Below are 23,329 nucleotides of genomic sequence, written 5' to 3' on the forward strand. Positions count from 1 at the left end.
TCTTTAGATATACAATCACACACACACCAGAAAACAAAAACTTCACTCCTCCTTTGATGATCTCTCCTAGGATTAACTTGAATGAAGCCTAGTAAGGATAAACCAATTAAAATTCATACTTTAGGTAAGAGCTTTCTCCACAGCCTTGCTCCAATAACTGCACTAGCCAAATTTTTCCGGTGAACTTGAAAGGAACCAGCCTTTCCTGACTCTCTGGAGTATTTTCTTAATGAACAGCAGAGCATTATTTTTACAGCTTTTGAATCATCCTTTTAGACAACAGTCATCCCAATCTTGGGAGCAGACATACTCATCTTTTTGCTGATTGTTCCAGAATATGCTGGAATGTTCTATTGTGTGCTAATCCAACCACAAAAAAAAAAAAAAAAACCTGAATGCAACTGCCAGAAAGTAGCAAAAGGAGGAGTGCCCTTGTAATAAGAGGCAGCAAAGGAGGATGGATAACTCCTTTGGGCATCGTGGAAAATTCCAGGTTTGTTCTGCTTTTCATCTTTGCTTTGGCAATTTCTAGAAAAGACTGGTATGGAAGGTGGAACCAAAACCAAAGCCCTACAGGAATAATCCATACAGGAAGCTGCATGAGGAGCTGTTCTTTTGGACTGAACTCTATTGAACCTAAGGGTTAAAAAACCAAAACCAAACTATACAGAAAGAAATGCAATGCCAAAAGCAAGGCTGTTTTCCCACAAACTTGAAAGGACTAAAGATAAGCAGAAAAACTGAAGTTTTACCAGCCATTTGGAAAACAAGGCACGTGATGCACATCTGATTCATCTTGATTAAAGATGACAGAAAGAATTCTTTTGCTATTCTACCACACTCTTGCAAAAGCCTTCAAGTCAATGGATCATGGCATAAACAATTTGCAAACTAAAAAACTGGAAAGGAAAGCAACACTGCTATGAAAATGGAAATAGAGAAGATGAGGAAAATCTTGTTTGGGTTAAAGCTCTGCTCTCACTTTCAGCAGAAAACTCTGTCCCCTTCTACTCCCTGATAATTCACATCAATGGAAAAAACTCAAGTCAATAGATAAGGGTCAGACTGATTATTAATTAATTTAAGATTTACAAGTCTCAGGAGGGTGTACAGTTGTTAAAGGGACATGAAGAAGGTTGTAGCTAAATTTAAACACATCTATTTTAGATTTACAACCCTACTGTAACAAAAAAAGTGTCACTTTGCCAGTGCAGTTTTGCCCATTTTTAGCCCAAACAGAATGAACCATTTTCACAATAAAAAAAAAAAAAAAGGTACAATTTCACATATCCAATATAGAGGTATGAAGTTTCCTTCTTTGCCTTTAAAGTGAAAGAATACATACTGACATTTAAACACAGGGCAGTAAGTTCCCTAAAATAAATTCAGCAAGGCTGAAACAAACAAACAAAAAAATATCCATCAGATCCAAAGGAAACAGGAAATATTTGAGGGCCTTCCCCCTCAGACTGAATGGAGCAGGAGTAAAACCACTGAACACAATAAAACAATTCCTCTCATTTCTGTAGTTTGATAAGGCCCTTAAAGAAATAGTAATAATCATAAAAATACATTTTCTGTATTTGTGCTTTGAGTAGAGTTGATGAAATTTGGGCCCTTAAAACTGGGGCAGCTCTGTTTGGAGGAGTCCACCTGAAAATGAGGTCTCAAAGTGCCCAGATCAGAAAGATTGAAATATTGAAACACGGAAATATTGAAAAATTAATCTCCTGTTGCTTATTCATTGGTTAATGAATTAAGTCAGAACCGATACCCATTTAATAAACAAATGTACCATTTGGTAGCATTTATAGTGCGCTGTTTTTCAAGTCCAAATATATTCTCCCTCATAAGCTAGAAATAGGCATATTCACATTGTATGTACACAATTAGGAAGGAAAGGCAACCTCAAAACCTTATGAAAAAGACAACAAAAAAACTCAGACTGAAAATCTCAATGAGGTGGGTTTGATTGAATTTATGTATTTTTCATCTAGTCTTAGCTCAGGAGAGTAATCCCAAAGACTAGAAGTCATATTAACCAGTTTGAATTTAAGAATGAACAAACTCAATGGCAATGTAGGGCTTTCATAAAAAATGAATGCAGAATAAAGCCCACGTTAATTTGTTTCAATTGTCATTACCAAAAAATAAAATTGCTGCAAGGTTACAATTTTTCTTTTAAACAGAAAATGACAAAAAATAAAATAATAGTTTTCTTTGAAGTAAGGAAGAAATTTTGTTTTGCTGTAACATTAACTTTTTTAAGGGAAGGCGTATGGAAGAAAGAGATTAATTTGCTTTTAAATTTTGTCGTAAACAAAAAACCAATAACAATAATAGCAAAAAACCCAATAAAGAGAAAACAAGTGCATCCCAATTTTACCAGAATTTTTACCATCTAATACAATTTAATCTGGAAATATGAACATCTGCGGGAAATTTCAGAATTTAATCCTTACTGATTTAACAATTAAAGCTTAAGTAAGGATTCAAGCCAAAAATAAAAACAATTTTTAAAAAGGCACGAGTATTGATTTAGCCTTCAAACAGGAGGCAAAGTTGGATGCAGAGAGGCAGATCTCCCTGAAGCTGTGTGTTCAAACTGGCTGCTATGACGTTCCTGGGGCAGGCAGGTGGGCAGGATGGGGTGGGGATGTTACCTAGCGTGCTGTGGCAGCGTGGACTGCCGTGTCCATGGATAGAAAATGCAGTCATGACTAGCTGGGCCTCTACACCTGCAGGCAATTACAGAACAAACCACGTCAAACCACCAGGACATGCACGCTCATGCGCCCTTGTCCACACGTGCAGGATGGAGACACACAGGCAGCCAGCACCCAGCCAGTACCTATCCATCAGCCCGATGCAGTCCTCCAGGTGTGGCCCTATGCACCTGCAGCAAATCCAGAGTGGAAACAGGGAGAGAAAGAGAGACAGCTGTTATTGACACACCCGACCAGCAGGAATCCCCTTTGCGTTCTTCATTCCAGCTCTTCTCTCGCTAAGGATGGCCTATATCACCCAAAATTACAGCTTGTGGCAAGAACAATAGCAACAGCATCCCAAGGCAGGCCATATATGTTGGAATTTGTTGTATTGATGATTCTGAGATTGTAAAAAGTTTTTGTCTTTTTGCTGGTTCTTAAAGGTTGTTTATTTTTGCTTATTTATAACATGTTCTGCTGCCCTGCCGCAGCTCTGTCCTGCAGGGCAGCGTGTGGGGCTCTGCCCTCAGTGGGATGTTACAAACATTAAATACCAGAAACTCCCTGGGCTGGATTTACAATAACCTAGTGCCAATATCTGTCACCTACGTTGGACAGTGTGTCCCCAGCCTGAACCAACAGAACAATGCCAACACCACAGTGAGACATGGAGGGCATGAAGAAGGAGAAAAAGGACAAGATACACCCAATTTCCTCCATCATGTCCCCTTTGGACCCCTAATCTAGAATCCTAAAATTTTACTTTTGCACTCGTGCCACACTTAATTATTACTTATATCAAACCCTCAGAGCTTGTAATTCATCCTGTAAGATTGAAAACTCTTTTCCATGGGCAGAGATCACAGCCAGTGTCTCTGGGGGCTCTGTCCAGGGGGTTCCTGACCCCTGCCAGGGTCCCAAACCTGCCAGGGCAGCCAGAGGGAAGCCCTGGATTCCTACAATATCTTGGCTCAAACAACACTTTAAGGCAGGTTTCACCTGTGTACGTGGGAGCCCTTACAACAGGGTTGTTTTTCCTGCGTGTTTTTATGAGTCATCAAACCTGTGATTACTGCACAAAAGCTGTTAATTTACAAGTCGAGATTTCCAGGAGCACAATCCAGAACTTGCTTTTCTTTCTGTAATTGATGTAATTGTTTGTTTTTGTTCTAAGTTCCCAGCCAGGGTAACTGGAGAAATATTTTGGAAGCTGAAGATCCTTTTTTAACAGGGAAGCTCAAAGATCAACTTCCAGCAACAAAAACCACAGCAAAAAGGTGTCTGCTGATTCAGACATTTTATTCTGCTTTCCTTAGATGCTGCCAGAAGTCCTCCACCTGCACAATCAGAAGGTGCCCACCAAAGGCACTGGCAATGCAAGGAATCACTAAATGCAGCACCACAAAAAACACAGCCATGGAAAAGAGTTTGCAGAACACATGTGTGGCATGTGTGAATTTCCCTTGCTCCCATGAAGAGCACGACTGGTTTCCTGGTCCCCTGCATTCAAACAGCAAGTCAAATATACATTTACACAGCAGTCAGGCTTCTCAGAGACCTAAAGTTGAGCTTTTTGGGGTTAAAACCACCAGACCCCCTTCGGTGCTGCACACCCAGCTAGGCATTCTAGCCATGGGGAGTATCTAGCCCTCGGCATTTAAGGAAACCAAACCATTTATTTGAACTCTTTAACAAGATCTCAGAGCCATTTTATTAACAGGCCCTTTGGCTGTACATCTACTACAGGCAGCAGAAGTGATCTGACACATCACTAGACTGCAACTTACTTCTGTTGAGGCATTTTAAATTTAAGGTGTGATCCCAAACTCTTTTAAAGTTTGCTGTGTTTTCAGGTTGGTTTTGATGGAAGGATATGCATGTCAAAAAATCTGAGAGTTCAAATAAGCTCCCACGAGATCTTCTTTCTGCTTCACCATGACTTGCCACTCCTCAGCTTTTGCTGCATTTAAATTGGTATCACTCTGCCATTATAAAATGAAGTCTGAATTCAATTTCCCCTTACCTGCTCATCAGGGAGAGCAGAGCTAGTAAACCTTACCCTTTGTTTGTTTACTTGAATTCGTATTTTCACATAAGACATTTACTCTGACATGCAAACACGAACTGCAAGGATTTCCTCAATGATTACTTCCTCCAGCATACGTGCAGACATAAAAACAGATGTGTTAAAAATCCAGATAATGCATAAATGTGAGAGTTGATTTAAACACATTTCAAAAACTTAATAGAGAGAACTCTTGGAATTTCAGCTGTCCTGAGCATCAGCACTTCAGAATTCAGGACTGTCTGAATTCTAATCCATCTCAAACACATCAAATGTTTCCTCCTTTCATGGCATTCTCAGCAATTTGGAGAAAACAAGCTCAGCAATGAAGGAGGCTGAAGAATTGCTCTAATTGTCCATTTCCTACCATGCCTAGAAAAGCTGAGCTCAGACTCTTGCTGTAAATAAAAAGAAGGGCACCTTCAACTTAGACATCTGAGAGCTCCTGCCACTGGTTTAGAGAACTGGCAGACTGTGTCTTGGAGTCACTTCACACATTCATTTGGAGAACAGGACTGAATCCAAACTGGGACTGTTGGACCTCACCCAGTGCAAGTTGAAGTATCCTTGATTTTTATTTCAAGTGTCATCTTCAGTGGACTTGGCTTCCCCAAAGAGAAAACTCTGTCCAGGTGCAATTCCATTACTTACTCCTAGTTAAGCAGTTCCCTGAGTGGCTGTCCTGATTACATGCAGTGAAGCACAACACTGTGTGAGCCATGGCAATACTTATTAACAGGGTATTTTGTACCACAGGTCATCAGGTATTTTTCCCCAGAAGGGAACTCCCCTCATTTCAGGCTTTTTGACCCATCTAAGCCTGACACAATCATACATCACGCTGTTCACACCCAGTGTTCCTGCTGCTTGGAGCCTGGATGGTATTTTCTTTTCCAAGTTGCCTCTGTAAAATGAAGTGGTTAGTTGATACATGCCAATTCATTAATTATATAATCAGTATATTCAGTAGTACCTTACAAAAGTTCAATACAGCTTATCCAGAAAATTACACTTGGAGCTCATCCTACCTTAATGGATAATCATCCCCTGAAAGGAAATTTGGGGTTGTGAAAATTGCAGTAACAACTGGGTTTTTTTGTTTTTTTTTTTTCCCCAGAAACAATCCAGAAATATTGCAGTTTATCAGCTTTCTATGAGATTGAAAGGTGGGGTTTTAACTGCACAGATATGAGGCAGCAAAGCCATTCCATGCCAGATGAATTCTCAAAAATCTCAGTCACTGGAAACAAACAAAACTGATTTTACAATGGTGTAAGTGCATTATCTCTGGGCAGGAGAAAACCTTTTTTTGTGGAGGTCACCAGCTGTTGTCATGGATAAGGTCAGAGAACTCTACCCAAGGACTACTGAGCTAACAGGTGAGAGGAACTAACTCACGTGAGAAGAACAAAGTTGAACTGGAGCAGAGTGTGTTTGCAATATTCTTTCATTTGGAATTCAAACTTTCTTCCTAAAAATACACCTAAGCTTTAGAGGCAGCACAGTGATTCTGCCCTCAAATCCCTTCAGGGCCACACGGTGTTGCTGGAGCTCCCCTGACTTCTCTGGTCATGGCTTAGAAGGAAAAGAGAATTTTGGTGAGGAGCAGTGCCCTCTCTTCAAAAAGCTGTGTGACAAAACGTGTTTGTATGGTGAGGGGAAGTGTCCAGTGAGACCTCCCATTTGTGTCCTGCCCAGCAAGGAAGCAGGCTGTCACTTGCTGCTGTGTAATTAGCATTTTATTCCTGTGGAAGTGTTCAGTTTTGGCTGGCTCTGCAAGAAGAGCTTTCCAACTCTCTTGAATTAAGTGAGATAGCTGTCCCACGTGCCTCAGATCTGCTCCAAACTGGCTGCAAGTAGCTGATGCTTATCACAGGGATACAAGGGCAGGAGCACTGTTGCTGCACCCAAGGAATTCCCTGTCTGAGAGTTCTTCTGGTCAAAGCAAGATCATTAACAGGGCTGGATAATCACCCACCTGTTAGGAGAAACAGTCATTACACTTGAATAAGGGAGGAGAATGGTGCTAGCAAACATCACTAAAGCAGTCCTCTGCAAATGCCAAGATACAATTTGTGGCAAAACACAGGAAACAGAGGTGAGACAGATGCTGCCTTGGTGACAATTGGTGGGGATGACTGTAAATGTCACTAATAACCTATTTTATCAAGGAGCCTGGCTGATAGAGAGCAGCACTGCAGGAATGAGACCATACCACAGTGGGAAACACTGCTCTGCAGCAGCTCAGCCCATTTGGATGGGTATCCCAGCTGTACTGAGAGGGCACTGCTGTAATTCCAGCACGTGATCTGGCAGCCAGGAGAGCAGATGTGAGGGATGAAGCAGAATTAAGTTTTCTCTCTACCTTTCAGCCATGAGCCAAACAGCAAGCTGTGCTCTCTCCACAACCTATTTCAGTGAAGAATCATGACAAAGGGGAATTTAAATACTACTTTCTAAGGGAAGGGTATGAAATCAGAGAATTCAGCCTTGAAGGAGGAAAGGAGAGAGTAACTGACTTCCCTTCTCTCTATGGGCATATTGAGCCCCTGACAATGTTGGCAAGAAGATGGACAATGTGCAAACCCCAGACATCTTGGGCAGTCAGTAATAGCTTCATTAACATAATCACATGCCACCAAGTCTCTAGGAGCACTAAAAAAGAACAGTAAGCCATGCTTACCCAGACTTGGGGGGAAGAGAGCATTGTTTTAAGGTAAATAATAATAAAAGAATAAAATACCTAAGAATAGACACATCAACTCTTTAATAAAGAAGATAAAGATTTCCACAGGGAAATTAGTGTCATGGAAGAGGGATGGTTCCTCATCTGGGAGATGGGAGCATCATGGCCTTTGTGTATGTAACTGGGGGAGACACTTTGGCCCTTTTACTTGTATTTTCTCTGGGGATGGGCACACTGTGGAACATTCTTTCACCTCATCAGAAGGAGAAAACAGAAAGGAGGGACAACAAAGTCCAAGGATTAAAAGGACAACAGCACTTGGCATAAGGGAACCCTGTGTCAGCAACAGCTGCCAGTGAGGACTGCCAAGGTCAGCTAGAACTGCCTAATGCCCTTCCTATTTGTGCATGAACTAGAATGTCACATTTTCAGCACAAGACATAAAAACCTCCCTTCTCAATCCAGGCAAATAAAATTAAGCAACCACTCGCAAAATACGAATGCCTATGGAGAAGTGGAATGGCATGGAAAACCTTCTGCTCTCTTCCTGGTCTAGGAGAAGCACAGCTGGGCCACAAACACTAGAAACAACTGGAACAGTTAGAACAGTCAGGAAAGAGGAGGGAATAGGGAGAAGTGCTTCCCTCTGGAGGCCAGGAGAGCTGCAAGGCACTTCCTGTGCTGGGCAGACAGTAAATCCATCATACATCTGTGGTTTTGTCAGATTAGATCAGCACTGGCACCTTCTCCATCTATGAAAGCCAGGACCAGAGCTCCTGGAGTGAGCTTGTCTTCAAATATCATTTCTTCTTACCCTCTTCTTCCACAGTAGCAGCATTTTTCTTATTGCATAACTGATTTAAATGGTCTGTGGGGAGACAAATGGGTAACAGATCCTGGCTGTGTCTCTGTGATCTCCCTCTCATTTCCCTAATGGCTCTATTGTAATTAGATTTGCAAAACCAGCAAAAGGTCTCATTTTGAATGGCAACAGCTGTTGACATCAAGATTACATTGAATAATTTACTGGTTTAATTTTAGCTGCTAAACAATAAGAGCCTCTTGTTGAAGATTATTTCACTGGCTGGTGATTTCTCCTTTTCCCATTGCTGCCTCTTCCTCTCTTTGTATGTTGGACACTCTGAATTGCCCCATGGAAAAGGCAGGAATAACTTATGTGGCCTGTGCAAAACTAGAGGTGTGCATGTGACTATTGCTGTTGTGTTGTACAGGTTCTTAATTCTGGCTCTGATCCGTGGGCTGTATTATTCCAAGTGTAACAAATTCCAAGTGTAGCAAATTATTATAGGCACTTCAATGGTACTTCAGAAACTGATGCTCAGTCTCAGGCTCCTGTACAAAATCTGGTTTCAAACCCTGTGCATCAGTACCTGTAGGAAAAGGAGAGCAGTAACACTTCTGTCTCACAGTAGTGCTGCAGGCTTAGTTCACCAATACCAAGTAGCAATACTAAAAAAAAAGTCATTTTACAGGCCTGAAATTAAGTGAAAGAGCAGCATTTGCTACAAACCAGTGTAGAAGGAAAGCTGAGAGCATTGCTGTGGAAAGTTCTTCTCTGTGGTCTTCAAAAGGGTTTTTTTGTGAGAAACTGCTGGGCGTTCATGACTAAACCTGAACGTCATGAGAGACCTGAAAATCAAAGGTTAAATTCCTACTGCACACTCTCTTTTCAGGAATGGGACAAGTGGTTTACTAAGCCAAACTAGCTATAAAGCACCCTGTGCTGGGAGCAGCACGTGGATTGGATGGCTCCCTGCAGAGCTGGCACTCACCCTTGGGTGCAGTTGGGATGACACGGATGGCACTCCCGATCCTCGTCGGCGTACTTGAAAATGAAGCTGTTGGCCCCCTGCAAGCCATCAGGACATTTTTCCACACAATTTGGACCATCCTTAAAATGGAAACACTTTGTGCAGTGGTCAGGTCCCTGGAGAGCACGGAGGAAAGAAATGCAGTGCATTGAAGTTACTCTGTCCTTTGCACCAGCACACACTCAGCAGCACCTGCAGCAGCTTCTCCTCCCAAGGATCACTGAATCCCCTGCATGGTTCCAGCCTCTGTCAGGGAGCTGCAGACAGATAAATCCTGCTGCTTTTGGCCACTAGCTTCTTCTGTAGAGTGCAAGACTAAATACCAGCTTCTTGATGAGCTTCTTAATATTATTGGTGTGCTTAGTGCAGTGAAGTCAGCGCCCACTTTAATGCTGAGAAACTTTCTGCTGCACTACTCAGCACTGAGCCACCTTTGCAAAGCCTTCCGTGGGGTCTCCTACCTCTGCACCCCAAAACTACTTTCCACAAGCATTCTCCAAATGGCATCTGGTCACAGCAAGAAAGGAGGACTACAAGGTCCTGCATTCTACAAGATAAATGTCTACAAAGTCCTCCTTCTTCATAATACGTACCAAGACCACATTGTTAAGAACAACAAACCAAGACTCCTGGACAATGTAAAAGTAAAACTTTAAAGCTGTGATGATAAGCCAGTGTATAACTAAATCTGGTGTCCAGGCTGAGCATTGGCCTAGGATTTTATGTCCATAAGGCCTGCTACAAATCCAAATTTCCCCGACAGGCTGAACACTTGAAACATTAGCTTCTTGCCTTATGGCTGTATTGCAGAAAAACACAGTATTGTAAGAAAAAATTATGATGTCTTTCTTTTTTTCATTCAGTAAGTAAGTCACAGAAATAAGGAAATAAATTAAAGGTTATATTTTATCAATTACAAAGAGTTTAAAATACAACTCCTCAATTCCAGCATATTTGTGACTTTTAATCTTGGCAATACACAGGAAACTAGAAGAAAGAGACAACTACCTTCAAAATGAGCCATGATCTTTGAAAGAAAAGTTAGTGGCCATTATAAAGGTGAGAAAGAGTTAACCATCATTTAGGATGCATGAAAAACGTTATCTATCAAAAGAACCTAAAGGCTATCTAAATACAAAAAACCTCCCAGCATATTGTTCAAACTGAGGGACTGAGACAAATTCCCAGACTTTTATTTTTTTTGGCGGGGGGTTGGGGGGGGTGGGGGGTGTAATAAGAATGAAAATAGGGATAAAAGGGGGCACTCAAATCCCAACTGCATGCTGTCTGTAAAACTTGTGTGCCTCTGTACCACTAAAGCATTAAGACAACTTGAAAAGAAAAGGAGATCTTTCAAAATCACTTTCTTAAGGAGGCAGATCCAAGGCAGATCCCAGCATCAACTTAGCACGAGCAGAATTCCTTCCCTACATACAGAATATGTGCGTTTTCTGTTTTTCTGGTTTTGTTTCACCAATTTGCAGTAGCTGCTTTCCAGTCTGTAAGCAGGAAAACCCTGTCCTTCAGCACATTTTTTGCAAGTTACCCTGAACCACAACAAAGCAAACCAAAGCAAAGCCCTACAAACACAGCAGGCTCTGTCCTTACCGGCCCGTAGCAGGTGATCATGTTTTCCTCCATCTTCTCACACTGGGGATCACACTCCACACACACCGAGCCATTGGCAAACTCTCGGAATTCCCTGAGGAAATATTTCCCAGGCAGGTTAGGAGAAATCTGACTCCAGGACAAAACGGAGCTCACCTGGCTGGAAGTGATCTCAGGGCCACTGAGGCCACCACCTCATCCACAGCCAGGTGAAGCAGAAACACCTTCCTCACCAACATAAAACTATATACTTATTTATAGCTATTTATATATTACATATATTTACAGTTATATGATAGCTATTTATTTATAGTTATATGATAGCCCTCAGGCCTTCCTCTCATTCAGAAATAGACTTCATTAACAGGACAAAACTGCTGGCTTCTTGATTTTCACCTACAGGATCATGGCTCAGATTCAGGAAGCCACTGGCCACATGTGAGCACTGATGACAGAGTTGCCCTTGCTGCAGGTAGGGCTCTATGAACACATGTTTTTAAAGCCCATGCTCCAAAAGGCTCATAATGTTTCCAGCAATAATGCTGGACTGAGGTCTCAATCTATAAAATGTCCAAACAAATCCTTTAGCTCATTTATTTCATGGATCCACAAGAAACTACCACTCAAGCGACTTTTTTTTTTTTAAAACCATTTTTAAAGGGGTAAAAAGGTAGTGATGGCTGGTTGAATTTCTTCCTTCAAACATTTCAGCTGCCAGTTATCCCCCACCACAAACCTCCAGCACTCTCCCAGCACAATCCATCCCACCTTCTTCTAGGCTAAGAAGAATTCACATCTGAGCAAATTGTTTCTCTCCCACTAAAGACAGACTGCATCTTTGTAGTAGGTTTAGAGTGGACCAAGCCAAGCTTTGAAGGGGGATCTCATCTTGCTGCATTAACCAGCTGCAGATGTGCTGCACACTCATGTTAGAGGGCTTCAGAACCTTTATTCAGGTAAAAGGTGAAGATCCTGAGCTCAGGTGGTGCCTGCTCACCCTCCATTCCTCTACAACCATTAGGATTGCTGAGGACATCAGGATGGAGCTGAAGAAAACCTCACTTGAGTGCTGCAGGGGAGCTCACCCTTCCCTGGCTCTGGGAGTGGATTTTTCCTGCTGAGGACTAAAAGAGATGTCAAATACAGCTTGACCCCCACCTTGTTACTGCCCTACAACATCAACATGCAGAGCTCTCCCACAAACAAAAAAAGTTCTTCCTTATCCCAGGTTATAAATATTTTCACATATTTAGGACAGAAATGACAGAACCAACTTATTCCAATGCCCTGACAACACAGCTGGGGTCTGCAACTCTCCTTACTGGGGGGGCGAAGGGGGAGAAGAGGAGCTTTTAAGCACATAAAACTCTGCTCTGAAAAAGTAATTTCTGCAAGCCTTTTCCAGCTGGAAAGACGAGAATATTTTCATGCATTTGTGAGAGTTCATTTGGTTCAGTTCAGCTTTATCTTTCTGTCAGAAGGCAGATTCAACCACCTTGTGTTGTGGAGGTATTCCTCCAGTATAAACAGCAACAGGAAAAGGGGCAAGAACTCCTGTTGGGTTTCTAAATTTGTATTTCTGTGTACAATTAATTACACGGTGCATTATGAAAAAGGGAGTGAGTTTTTCTCCTTTGGGGTCCTTATTTAGAGAGTTTCTTTATCAGATGCCTGAATCCAACTCATCTGAAAGAATTTAATTGTATGGTTCTCAATAAAGGTATCAAGCAGGGGAAAATGATGAGGGTTTTCCTGTAACTTTTCACCTAAATCAAATTCTCCACATTACCAGCAATGCAAAAGGTGCAAGGTGATGATGCTGCATGAAAACTTTGGTCAGCAGAAAACCAGGGAAAGTTGTGAGAACCCCGGGTTTGGTTTGGGGTCTCGTATGGTGGTAAAGTCTCTCCTCCAACCCGTGCTTCCAATGAAAAACTGCGCAGGCTCTTGCTGTTGGGTCTCAAGGCAGTTTATTGTGAGTTATCTAAAAGATTTTCTTCTCAAGCTGCTGCTGTATGGTTAGCAGCCCAGACAGAGGCACACACACACCCTGACATCCTCTCTGTCTGCTGTCTTCTTCTTCTCTCTCCCCGCCCAGGGCTGCTGCTAGCTTTTATAAGATATATTACGTATTACATGTTTACAATAATTCCCCAATACCTACTACCTATATTACCAAGTGCTTTTCTACTCTAAACCAATCTGTGAGTGCCAACATCACCAAGAACATGGAGGCAAGGAAGAAGAAGGAGGAAGAACAGGGTCAGCCCACTTTCCTCCATCTTAGAACTTCCGACCCCCATGTACAAAGGAAAACCCCACCTCTACATGTGCTAAAACTCCCCTGTACAATACTAAAAAAATTTTCCCTCTATTTTGTAATTACTTTTACTATACTATCTAACCCTTTGTGACTGCTTGTTCCACCTTCAAAGTTGGTAACTCATTCCACGGCCTCAAACTCAAAATCACAGCTGTTTCCAGCTGCCTGCCGGGGTCTAAAATGCTTCTGACCAAGGCCTGGAACCTCCAAAAATGTCTGAGGGACATTTTGAGTTCCCAGAGAAAGTGTTCCACACAAGTTCAGATTAAGAAATCCTTAAATCTTACCCCTCAAGAATGCTAATGAGCAGCTTTGGGGAGAGGCCTAAGGGGAGAGTCTTACCCGTCGTAGAGGTTGCAGGAGTCGATGCAGGTCCTGCCCCGGAGGAAGCGCTTGCAGGACAGGCACTGGTCTGGCCCTGGCCCCCAGCAGCCGTCACTGGAGCACAGCTCGTTGCACACCATGCCATCAGCAGCTGCAGAGACAGGGGAGCTGTCAGGAGTGCACTCAGCTCCCCGAGAGCAGGGAGAACATGCCAGCAGCACTGGGAAATGCAACTTGGAGCCAAATGCGGTGGCCTCGGCTCAGGGAAGGAATGATGAGGTCTGCTCCAGATCAGAAGGCTGGAGGATCTGCTTTATTAAACTATACTGTACCTACCTATCTAACTCAAACTTGTGATTCTCTGCTGAGAGCCCGAGCCACAGCTGGATCCATTGGTCACTGACCCCAAACACCCTTCACCAGAACCCAACCCAGCAATCACTGCAGGTAAACAATCTCCATACCACATTCCTCAGGTAAACAATTTCCACATGGGGAAAGCAAAGGAGCAGAGATAAAGATTGTTTTCTCTTCTTCTCTCTGTGCTTCTCCTGAGAAACAGAATTCTGTCTCTCTCTCCAAGAATGCAAATGTCACAGTACCCGGGGTGTCCCCATTTCCCAGGAGCAGGTGAGACATGAAGTTTAGGGTTCACTTAGGTTAGAAATCCATTTCAGATTTAAGTGAAGTCTGCTGTTTCCAATTGTTTAACTTGTTTAGTCTAACTTACTGCGATCGTGAAAAACCTGTAACTTACAAAATTATCTCGAGCAAAATAAAAAGAATGTAAACTTTCAAACAGGAAGAAGATAAGAGTCCCTTAGACCTTGAAACAGAAAGCAAACCAAAACTGAAACTACAAGAAACAGACAACTAAAGAGCTCTCTCTGTACAAGAAAAGAATAAATTGTAATGTGAAATTAGCAAATAAATATAAAATAATAGAAATTAAATAAATATTATGTTTATATAAAATATATACATATAGAATATATTTATAGAATCACAGAATAATGAGGTTGGAAGAGACCTCTAAGATCATCAAGTCCAACCTATGCCCTAACACCACAACTAAACTATAGCACTGAGTGCCAAGTCCAGTCTTTTTTAAACACATCCAGAGATGGTGATTCCAACACCTCCCTGGGAAGACAATTCCAGTATTTTATTATTCTTTCAGTGAAATTTTTTTTCCTAATATCCAACCTAAACCTTCCCTGACATAGCTATATTTATTATAGATTAAAATATTTAATATATTTATTTTAATAACATATATAATTATATATTTATTCTTTATGTTTCTATTTATATAAAATATAATATGAATATATATTGTATTTTATGTAAAATTATATAAATGATATAAATAATATAAATATATATAAACCTATTGTGAAACTTAATACATATACAACAAATTAAGAGACAAAAAAAATAAACTAGACCCCCAGAGGGCACACACATTCTTTAAAGAACTATCCCTGAATGCACCCAGCACTAAATAAAAATATATGCCTAATTCTAACTTCTACAGGTTTTTTATAAAAAGTTTTTTCCACAAATCACAGGACAGAAAAAAAGGCCTCAAATCACAATTGTGCCACAACACAAATACACAGAGCACTCAGCTGGAGTGTTGTACACACTCCTGGTGTGCTCCTTTCAGGAAAAACTGAGCAGGAAAAAGATTTAAGAAAGTGCTGCAAGGGTGATCAAAACCAGAGAAGAGCTGCTGAACCAGGAATAACCAGAGAGGTGGGGGAGAAAGGACACGATTAAGCTTCTAAAATCCTGCATGGCAAGGAGGAGGTGAGTAAGCATGAAACAATTGTTCACTGCTTCTTCCCAGTCCCTCATGGGCATTCAAAGAGACAGGAATCCAATTGGGTTAAAATCTGAGATTTTTCTTCATGGAAAGTTAAGATCAACCTGTGAAATTCCCTGACACATGACACGGTAAATGCCAAAAATTTAAAGGATTCAAAAAATCAACTGTCTGAATCCACTAAAGTTCTATTAAGCTAAAATATAAAATACTACCTATGAATTGAGGACTCCCTGAAATAAAACTTATGGATCACAGGAAAATAAGTGAAGAAATACACCATTAATTGTGATTTTAAAATTATTTACTGCAAAAGCACCTGAAGAGCCAAAAAGCCTTTGTATTAAAACCCTAAAGCCCACACGAAAATATACAATGAACTAAGGGTTAGAGGGGAAAGTTTGTTTCAATCAGTGTAAGTCTGTATTTCTATTGTATGTAAATCATTCTCTGGGTAAATATCTAGATGATGTGACAGATGGAGAAAATGATCAAAGAGCAAAAGGAAACACATTTTCTTGAGCATCTGAAGGAGATCTGCATGCACTTTCAACCTAACCCTGGCATGTGAAAGGACAGAAATTATTTGAATTTATTTTTGCACAATGCAGTGATTTACACGAATGGATTACACACTGGACTGAGGAAATTAAACCCACCAAGGACCTGAAATATCAGAGATGGCAACAATACTGACACTTGCTTTTTAAGCCATCAGGAACAACTTAAGAGGAATAATAAATGAAAAGGAGATGTGCTGCTTGAGTTCTACCTCCCTCTCCAATACTTCCTTACTCAATACACCACAAATAACCTCAGGCATGAGAAGCCTGAACACGTTTTATCAAGGTTGGGATTTAGTTTTTTTTTCCTTTCTATACCACATATGATTTTTAATGCTGATGTCCAAAAGGCATTCAGAAGTATCTTTTTGGTTTTTCTTTTGCCTCAAAGCTCAAACCAGGTACAGCCAAATACAAAGTTATTTCATTTCAGAGTCATTCCAGGTGCTCAGTGTGCTTTAAAGTTATTAATTATCACAGATTCCAGCACAGCAAGAGGGACTCAGGGGGCCATTTCAGAGAGATGCTTTGTCCTCCTTCCCTGAGCTCTGCTGCTGTAGTCAAATGAGCCAGACCAGAACAGACACAAAATTCAGCTTCTCATTACTGCCCTGACTTCCTTTTAAGCAGAGAAACATTTTTAGAATAACTATCAGATGTCAGTAGTTCCACTATGCTGCCACTGCCTGAACCTGCAAAAAAGCCCCAAAAAACCAAACCAAAAACAAACAAAAAAAACCCCAAAACAAAAAAACCCACAAACCAACAAAAAACACAAACCCAGAAACTATCCTAGTCACAATTTGACAAACTTTTTATATAGTTTTTATTTTCTAATCAATTACTCATTTTAAATCTTTGTCATGCAACAAAGAAAAACTGAACCTGGTTTGGAGATCCATTTATTTCTCATTTTTAATTTTAAGAATATTGCTGGCTCTTCTGATTTTGTTTTTCCATATTCATGACAGAAAGGCAGTTCCCTGTTTGCTTTCTCACCTTCTTTGTAACCTGAAATTACTACTAAAGATTTCCTTTCTTTTCACTCTTTCCACCCTTCAAACTACTCTGGGATCAGAATTTATCAGTATTTCAATAAAATATCTGTCAGAACAACAAGAGATATTATTACAAGATAGCTCCAAAAATACAGTGAGTAACTGTATACAAATAAAAAGAGAGTTTTCAGTAAAGAAAATCATTATTACCCCATTGAAATGTAGCCAACACAGTGCCCATAGTCTTATGAAAAAGGCAACAGAAACAAAAAAATTATGATTTCCTCCTGAAATGGTTTCATAAAAGAATCTTGGCAAGGAGGGAGTGGTTGTTTTGACAACTTATAAAAACTCATTTCTCTCGCCTTTCTCTTCTTTAATTGTGGGGATGGCTAAAGGAACATTTCAATTTTTGAGACATTATTTGGCAATTCCATGGGCTGAGCATGTTCTGCAGCTCCAGCACCTCCCATGGCCTTGTATGTAAAGAAAAAACAGTAATGTTCTTGGCAGGAACTGGATTTTGTCAGGAGTTTTAGGAGAAAGGCTCATTCTTTATTACTGGGGCCACACAGGTTAGAAACAATATGTTCAATGTGTTTCCCCAACTTAAATAGAACACAAGAAATTTACCACCTAAAAAAATAAATATTATTTTTATTTGGTTATATGCTTCTGAGCCTGATCCAAAGCTACATAAACTGGATAGAAAAACTCCTGCAGACTTCAATTAGCTTTACATCATGCCCGATAATTAATGTAATCATTTAGTCAAGTTGTTAATTGGTGGCTAGATTGATACAATTCATAATAATCACATCTCTAACAACCTTTGCCCAGAAGGGTTTCACCTTACACTGCAGGTGCCACTAAAGCTGAGAGAATTGTTCAAGTAACTTTGGATAAAAGAACATTTTTTTCCTGCATTTATTTTGTGTGCACTCATATTTCACATGACTCACATCTGACTGTTCCAAAAAAACAAAAAAAAACCCAAAAAAGGCAGGTTTTTTTTCACTTCAGCATGGAGCAAAGGTAAAACCTACCTACCCTTTCCTTGGTGGTTGGTTCCATTCCCTGTGTGCATGAGCTTGGACATTTCTATCCCCGAAAGTGAGCAGGGAAGTGGAGAAGGGAGAGGTCACATCCCTTCCATGTACACCTCCTTTCTGGCACTGCCTGGCACCATCTTAGAAAGACAACACAAAGCACTAAAATATCCTGATATCCTGGGGGGTTATGGATTTCTTTTTTTTTTTTAATTAAAAACAGACACACACACATATATTGCTCCTGTATTTTCAGTATTCCACAAAAACCAGAAATCTGTTTAGACTTTTAATCTACTAAAAAAAAATAAAGTCGCATCTTGGAGGCAGTGAAATACTGGGAACTATTTTAATGTTGTTAAGAAGTGGTGTAAATAGCAAAATGAAGTAATTGAGGATATGAGTAATATAAAGTATATTTTGCATGCTGGAAAATGTAGCATTTTCCACTTGCTGAAGTCTGTTGTCTTTATCTTCATTAAAAAAAAAATGTTATATACATATATCTATCAATCTCAGAGTTTTCCCAAACTCTGTCTTGACAGTATTATCTCAAAGATAAAGCATTAACACAGACTGAACTTTTCCACAAAATTTTCCTCCCCCTGCAACTTCTGAGTATTTCCTCAGTGATGTAGAGTCAGCTGAACACACAGCATTAAACAGCATGGAAAAGATAACAAAATGTGACAGGTCATAAAAGCCACTTAAATACATTGGTGGCTAGAAGATCTTGGTAGCTCTTACATGAGTTTTCAGAAAAGCTACACATTGATAGAAAAAAGTTTGCTATAATTTGCTTTAAGCCATTAACTATAACTGAGTAGAAAGGAAAAAAATTCCAAGCTAATAGTGGCTCAAAATACAAAAAGAAGTAATAATAAATACCAGTGAATGTCTGGAATAACTAACATTTTTTAGACTAGTTTCTTGAATGAAAGCCGCATTAAAAAAAAAACAAAACAAAACAAAACAAACTTTGGTGGATATTTTTATTAACAAGTCACACCCTGCCGGTTACCATGCAAGCAAACAGAATATCTGCTGCACAGCATGGATTCTGATCCTCTAAATATTTACTTACACATCTCCTTCCCTGTTCTGGTGAGGTTCATTTGGCACTCAAGAGGTGTGGGCATGTGCCCAAACATCTGCAGGAGCAGTGTCCAGGACAGGCAAAATAAGGGAAAGGCAGAAATGGAAACCCTGGAGGCTCACCCTCACATCCCACACTGTCAGGGGCTGGAAGGTGCAGGGAAAACCCTCCTGAACTCCAGCCTGTCTATCCTGGAAATGACAGATTCACAGAAACACTGGGTTGGAAGAGACCTCCAAGATCATCAAGTCCAACCCAGCCCAAACACCTCAACTCAAACCTGGCACCCAGTGCCACATCCAGGCTTGTTTTAAACACATCCAGGGATGGTGACTCCATCATCTCCCTGGGGAGCCATTCCAGAAGTTTATCACTCTTTCTGTAGAAAACTTTTTCCTAATAGCCAACCTCTATTTCCCTTGGCACAGTTTGAGGCTGTGTCCTCTGGTTCTGTCAGTGCTGCCTGGAGAAAGAGCCCAACCCCACCTGAGCACAGCCACCTTTCAGGAGTTGTAGAGTGATAAGGTCACCTCTGAGTCTCCTTTTCTCCGGCTGAGCTCCACCAGCTCCCTCAGGGGTTCCTCACAGGGTTTGTGTTCCCAGCCCCTCTCCAGCCTCGCTGCCTCCTCTGGGCATCTCAATGTCCTTCCCAAACTGAGGGGCCAGAGCTGGCACAGCACTCGAGGTGTGCCCTCACCAGTGCCCAGCACAGGGGAAGGATGAGCTCCCTGCTCCTGCTGGCCACACCATTCCTGACCCAGGCCAGGAGCCATTGGCTTTTGGCCACCAGGGCACACTGCTGGCTCATGTCCAGCTGCTGTCCATCAGTGTCCCAGGTCCCTTTCTGCCTGGCACTGTCCAGCCACACCATCCCCAGCCTACAGCAGTGCAGGGGTTATTGTGGCCAAAATGCAGGACTGGGCACTTGGACTTATTAAATTTCATCCCATTGGACTCTGCCCATCCCTCCAACCATTCCAGGTCTCCCTGCAGAGCCCTCCTGCCCTCCAGCAGATGGACACACCCTCTAGCTCAGGGTCACCTGCACATTCACTAATGGAAGGCTCAATCCTCTCAGATGCTCCAGAGGGTGTTGGAGAATTGCATCTATCTCCATGGGCCAGGGCTGCCTTGCCCCAAGTGATCCTGCAGAGTTTAGTGAGAGCAGAAACCCATTAAACCCCAGAGAGGTGCTGGCCAACAGGCAGAGCTGAAGCAGCAGCAAAGCTCTTCTCAGCTAATGCTGGCTCTCAAAAGGGCACAAAACATTAATCAATCCACTCACACAGATGTGCCAAGAGAGGAGACCACTGCTGCTGTTGGGATTGCACTGCCTCCCAACTGGAGAGAGGGAACCACTGCTCCTGTTGGGATTGCATTGGCCTCCAACTGGAGAGAAGAATCCACTGCTCCTGTTGGGATTGCACTGCCTCCCAGCTGGAGAGAAAAAGCCACTGCTTCTGTGCTGCCTCCCAGTTGGAGCCACTTAACCCCTGGCTTATGTTCATTATACACTGTCCATTTAATGAACACAGGTCAGAGTCCATTTTTAAAACCAGCCCCTTAGTACTGGAGTTTATATTGTGACTGCTTAAAAAAATAAATGAATGAGATTTGTTTTCCTCTTTAAGATTCCCACAGTGTTAAATCTCCTAAAACTTCTTTAGGAGTATTTTTCTTCCTGGAAAAAATGATAAGTGTCTATTATAACAAATCCTCACCAAGCTAGAGGTGAAATGAAGTTTACATTTTCTCTTTGTGTGCAAATGTAGTGACAAGACATTCCATGTGAGAGATGATGTGACAGCACATCCCAGTTTCCATTTGCTATGGAATCTCATGTTTCAGTAGCTGTGGCAGCTTCAAAGGGATTCAAACTGAGTGATCCCAGGAAAGGGCAAAGAGGTATTTGACAAAGGAACCCTGACAACTAATGCAAGATGATGCTGCAAACTGCTGTGTTCAGCTGTGTCCCAAAGCTCTCAAAAACAAATGGGAAACTACTCCATGAAGGGAAAAAGCACCTTACAAGATTCACCTGAGTGATTTCCCACTGTCTCCTAACATGTTACAGAGGAGAGAAGTTACAGAAAGCTTGAAGCAAATAGGAATCATTACTATGTGAGACATGAGGCCTGGGCTCCACCTTATAACTGCTTCATTTCCTTTTGTATGTCTGGGAATGAAGGTAGTTGATTGTTCTTTCATTAAATACTGCATGATAATCAGACAGCTAGAGTCAATCTGGTGTAAGAAAACATCAGAGCATGATTTTTCTCCCACAGTAAGCAGTTTTTCATCTGGCAGGGAGGAAACCTGTGCTCTCCAGAAGGTTCACAAGATCATGTATCTCCTGGAAAGATGGGACCTACTCAGATCTGGGAATATAACCTTAGTGACTCTTTCGTGGTCAACAAAACCTTGAGCTTCTTCCTTTTTCTGTTCTGTCAGCCCAGAAATTCCATATGGGAGATCTCAGAAGGGCTAATTCTTTCTTCCTGCCATACAAGACACAGTTGTTACTAGAGCACTAGTGCAGAACTAGGTGGTTCCTCACCACATGATCCTGTTACACTGCAGGGGAAAGCAAAAAGCACTGCTCCATCCCTGGGCAGATGTGACCTTCTTCTTGGCAGCACCTCTATTTTCCAATAAATACTCCATTTTTGTAGCTGGCTTTCTATGTAGGGGCAGAAGAAAAATCCTACATGTTTAGGCACAGTAACAGCATTTTCTTAAACTTCACTTTTTTAACTTGCATGTAAAGAAATAGCCTAATAAAATTAATAATAATAATAATAATAACCAAAATGCCACACAACCAAAACCATGTGGAGATCAACCAAACAAGACTTTGTACTTCTTATGGCTTTTCCATGGTAGGAGAGATTAGAAAAGTCACTGAGCAGCAGAGAGAAAGCTCCAGCTGTATTTCACTAACACTGAACGTACACTTGCACTACACTGATAAGCACAGCCATTCACTGTCTCAAGACAGAGCAGAACAGCACTTCAAAGGGAGGGACGAGGAAAAAAAAAGAAATAAAATCCCTCAAAAATAGCAAACAAAAAAGTCCTCAAACCAACAGAAAGAAACTACTAAATTGCAACTCAAAAATAGGACCATGGCTCGAAAAAACCCAAAGCAAACATTTTTGGCTGGTCAGAGTACAAAAATCAGCAATATCACTTAAACATACAGCAATTTAATGAATCTCCTCTCCTGCAAGCAGTCTAACAGATGCTTAAAATGAACTGCATTGCTGCTACAACATGTCTGTATTGATGCAATTTGCTGTCTGATTTCTATATAAACAAGTTATTTTATCTGCTACAGAGCTTTATTTGGTTTTTCAGTACTATGAGCTCAGCCTAGGTACTGGCATGTAAGCTTTCTTGAAGTAGTATTTTTTATCGGATAAGTCAAATATGAAAAGGGAGAACTTGGTGACCTAAAACAGTCCCAAAAGCACCATTCTGGATTAAGATAGGGCCACTTAGGGTGGGGGAAGCAGAAGATGCTAATCCCACTCCATAAGGAAAGGGCTGTAAAGTCATGAACACTCCACTGACAGCCTTTGGATTTCATATTTGTGAAGCTGGAAAATTCCCATCATTGCAGCAGCTCTCTCTCTGCTCCCTTTCCTTTGTCCAAGAAAAATTTTTAAAAAATTCATTTTCCTGCTCAGACTGGACCAAATCCCTGGATGCTGTAAGTGAGCCCCCAGGTGAGCTGGTGGCAGTGCGCAGCAGGTACTTACTGCAGTTCTCTGCCCTTTTGTTCCTGTGGATCACTGTCTTTTGGCTGGGGGTGCTGAACAGGCTGCTCCAGTTGACAGTGTGGTAGTAGCACAAATTGCTGTTGTCTGTGATGTAGATGTTGCCAGCACTGATCTGCTTCAAGGACTGGAACTGCAGGGAGGTGATGCCTTGTTGCTTTAGGATGAGCAAGGAAAGGCCACTGGGATGAGGACAAAAGTGAGAGAGAATAGCAATTAGCTTCAGAAGGAACAACTTATTATATCTGCCAGGGAGTTGCCAACTGGAATTAGTTCCAAGTGTCAAGATGATCTTTCTAGAAAAACTGAAAATTGATCAGAAAACTTTCATTTTGTGATAACACAAATATTTTGTGAGTCAAAATCCAGTACTACTGGCTAGGAAATGATGAGTTCTGTCAGTAGTGAGATACCAGAAGCTGTGATGCTCATAGCACTAGGCCAAGTAAGTCAGCAGAACTCCTCAACCA

General features: G+C 41.3%; 1 protein-coding gene across 9 annotated transcripts in view; it reads right to left on the reverse strand.

Annotated features, from left to right (window-relative positions):
- Positions 1 to 23,329, reverse strand: part of ERBB4 (erb-b2 receptor tyrosine kinase 4) — a 595,041-nt gene that overhangs the window by 137,014 nt on the left and 434,698 nt on the right. For 8 of the 9 annotated variants that reach the window (XM_085584640.1, XM_085584638.1, XM_031505345.3 and 5 more), the window contains exons 12-16: positions 22,842 to 23,041; positions 13,565 to 13,697; positions 10,900 to 10,993; positions 9,253 to 9,407; positions 2,664 to 2,738 (exon numbers count right to left, since the gene is read on the reverse strand). In XM_085584640.1, coding sequence (XP_085440766.1) covers positions 2,664 to 2,738; positions 9,253 to 9,407; positions 10,900 to 10,993; positions 13,565 to 13,697; positions 22,842 to 23,041 — 657 coding nt within the window. Of the gene's footprint in view, positions 1 to 2,663; positions 2,739 to 2,851; positions 2,897 to 9,252; positions 9,408 to 10,899; positions 10,994 to 13,564; positions 13,698 to 22,841; positions 23,042 to 23,329 lie in introns of all 9 variants that reach the window. The other variant, XM_085584639.1, reaches the window with a different exon arrangement.

The sequence above is a fragment of the Lonchura striata genome, chromosome 7, assembly GCF_050655825.1.
Source record: "Lonchura striata isolate lonStrDom1 chromosome 7, ASM5065582v1, whole genome shotgun sequence".
NCBI lineage: Eukaryota > Metazoa > Chordata > Aves > Passeriformes > Estrildidae > Lonchura > Lonchura striata.